At 40.3% G+C, this 3,212-nt stretch overlaps 1 protein-coding gene across 1 annotated transcript in view; it reads left to right on the forward strand.

Annotated features, from left to right (window-relative positions):
- Positions 1-741: 741 nt before the first annotated feature.
- The window catches only part of LOC107096885 (anoctamin-5-like), an 11,282-nt gene continuing 8,811 nt past the window's right edge, over positions 742-3,212 (forward strand). The window contains exons 1-4 of the mRNA XM_015393767.1: positions 742-847; positions 970-1,030; positions 1,278-1,429; positions 2,397-2,471. Of these exons, the coding sequence (XP_015249253.1) occupies positions 782-847; positions 970-1,030; positions 1,278-1,429; positions 2,397-2,471 (354 nt within the window). The 5' untranslated portion in view covers positions 742-781. The remainder of the gene's footprint in view (positions 848-969; positions 1,031-1,277; positions 1,430-2,396; positions 2,472-3,212) is intronic.

A 3,212-nucleotide genomic window follows, 5' to 3' on the forward strand; every position in this document is an offset into this window, starting at 1 on the left:
GAATTATGGGTAATCCAGAGCGTAGATTAAAACCATAACCGTTACGTACAATGTGTTAGAGACGATGGATACCAAAAAGAGGTACTTTCCGATTCCAGGAAAGAAAAACGCAAAGAAGAGCTGCTGGAAGAACTGGGAGAATTCGGAAATGCAACGGTTGGAACAGCCGCTTCGCTACGACTTTAAACGTTAATGAACAGTTCACCATTACATAAAGAACACAGGATATAAATAACACTCTAAAATACTATGGTTACGTTAAACTGCACGAATAGATATGACCATACTCTTACTCTGAGCTACAGGCAGGTTGCCATGGTTACAGGTGTCCAGATGTTCAGGTGCGCTCTGATGTCCTGGAGATAAAGTCTCTCATGAGAGGACCAATCAGAAATGTGTTTCTGTGCCATGTTTGCTCCTCGTTTCTGTCATTAGACTATTATAAATATACTAATCTGCAACCGTGAGCGGAATACGTTCCGTTGCCATGACAACATAATATCCACTAACTTGTTTTGATTAGGCTTTAAAATAATAAAATTTAAAATCCAAATACACGTAATAGTAAAAAAAAATAATAATTTAAATAATTTCCCAAAATATCCCCTAGAAATGTATACATTTTTTATCTCCCTCTCGCCACTAGAGGGTGCTGCAGCACCCCCACTTCCTGCAGCCATGGGCTCCTGCTTCTTCTGCTCTGTTGATTTAGATGCTTTTTTTTCTTTTTTTTTTAAATAGTAAAGAGATCTGCAGCGATGAAATCGGAGGCAAAATTGTCATGTGTCCCCTTTGTGACAAGAAATGTGGTTTCTGGAAACTGAACACAACGTGCAACTCCTCGTGGGTGAGTTATAGTGACTCACTATCTACCCACAATACGTGGCATTTAAAGAACAACGGTGGTTAATCAGTAAATAAATCAGTTTGTCATTTAATGATCACATCATAAACATGTTTTTCTTGCAGCAATCACACCTATTTGACAACGTGGCCACCGTGTTTTTTGCCATTTTCATGGGTATTTGGGGTATGTCAACAACTCTGTTCTCAACGTTTTATCTTTGTAAACACAGTGCACCACCTAGTGGATTGTTTAGGAACTTGATGTTTACCAGTCAAAGGAATAGTTTAGCTTTCAGTCCCTTTGTTGAGGCTGAAAGGCTGAAAGTCAGAACTGTTGCTGTAGACCTTCTAGATGTAAGCATTTCATTCTGTGAGCAGAGAAATGATTCTGACCTGATGCCTGTGGTGTGATGCCTGGTGTCCTCCTGCAGTGACGCTGTTCCTGGAGTTCTGGAAGAGGCGCCAGGCCCGTCTGGAATATGAGTGGGATCTGGTAGACTTTGAGGAAGAGCAGCAGCAGCTGCAGCTTCGTCCAGAGTATGAATCCAAGTGTACAAAAAGCAAGGAGAATCCAATCACCAAGGTGTTTGCTCACTAATGAAATACTAATCCTCTGTGTTTCACTGGAAACCATCATAGCTCTGAGTTTATCCACCAGAATATCTCACTGGTTTGACCTGATTACCTGCTGGATTTACTGCTGTTTCACCCAATTCACATTGACTTTCAGCAGCAGATTATTTACTGGGAACTTACAAAAAATCACTTACATCATCCATCCATCCATCATCCATCCATCCATCCATCCATCCATCCATCCTTCATCCATCCATCCATCCATCCATCCATCCATCCATTCATCCATCCTTCCATCCTTCATCCATCCATCCTTCATCCATCCATCCATCCATCCATCCATCCATCCATTCATCCATCCTTCCATCCTTCATCCATCCATCCTTCATCCATCCATCCATCCATCCATCCATCCATCATCCATCCATCCGAGTCTGGAAAGAACAGTTTTATTTTAACATTTTCTATTGAATCCTGCATATAAAATATAACCACTGTTGCATAAACTGTTGCCACCGTAAAGGTTTAAGAATAAAAAAGATAAACAGATGGCCCTGACTTTCATTGCTTCAGGAACCAGAGGGGGTCCTGGACAGAACTGCCATGTATCTAGCAGGGAAGTTTTTTCTGTGCTGGGCTTCTGTGATCTTATGGGTAAGGGTGGAGCGCAGCGTAGGACTACCTGTTGGTGAGGAGGAGCTGTGCTTGTTGTGTGGGGGAACTACAGCTATTTCTGGAAAGACTCCAAGGCTTAAGGTTCCTTCTAACACATTTGGTCTCTGTTGACACATGAGTGTCTTAAAAGCATATGTCAATATATATAAACCACAGAGGCAAAAACACATGGATGAAAAAATAAGTTCTGCCTCTAATGTTAAATCAGAGGCAGTTGAAGGAACCTGGCCTTTCAGAGCTCTCTTTTCAGGATGTCGCACAAATGACTGACCCCAATGCTTTGCTTGCTTCTGATTTAGGAAATGGAGCCTTACTTACCCGTAACAAGCAAGTGTGCACGCTCATGTCTGTCTGGAGCTACCGTCCTGTTGTGGGTGAGCATATCATCTTCTGATCTGATTTAAAGAACTTCCATCTACCCTGATCCATCCATCTTTCTCTCCATTTTTGCATCTGGAACACCTAAGTATTAATAAAAAAATAAGCTTTTAAATGTGTTTTGTCGAACTAAAGGTGATCAGTTTAAGAAAAAACAAAACAATCAAGCGTTTCACAGTTGTGGCAGATTAAACCAAATGGTTTCATTCTCATTAATCCTAATTTCCTCGTCAGACTAAACACATGGAATGAGCTTCATCTGTTAGGATGCAGCATATTTTACAGACAATCTGCTTTGATGTCAGACATTTTTCCTGTGCAATAGTTTATACGGCAACATGGGAATTATCCCCAGAATCGCTTTTAATGAAGAGAATAACTGCCTTTATAAAAGAAGGGGAGCTTATTCTTCATCATATATAGAAAATGATACATAGAGAACAATAAAATGATATGGAGGCACTGGGAATTAGATCGATGACTGGATCAGCCCTGACCGTGTGTTTGCTCATTAATTTTGCTTCTGCTCGTTAACTATTGCACCAAGTTTACACTAAAAGTAACAACAAAGGGTTTTTATTCAATGTAAAACAGGCAGGAAGACTCAGAGTTCATTTCTAAAATATCTATCAGGTGTTTAACCCAGAAGCAGCTGGTGGAGTTTTCTCCAGTGGGGGTTATAAATTCAAAATAGACCAAAAACCAATCAAATGTAAATGTGTAATAAGTTATCACAC

This window comes from Cyprinodon variegatus, unplaced genomic scaffold (assembly GCF_000732505.1).
Source record: "Cyprinodon variegatus isolate N-32 unplaced genomic scaffold, C_variegatus-1.0 Scaffold656, whole genome shotgun sequence".
Classification (NCBI taxonomy): Eukaryota; Metazoa; Chordata; class Actinopteri; order Cyprinodontiformes; family Cyprinodontidae; genus Cyprinodon; species Cyprinodon variegatus.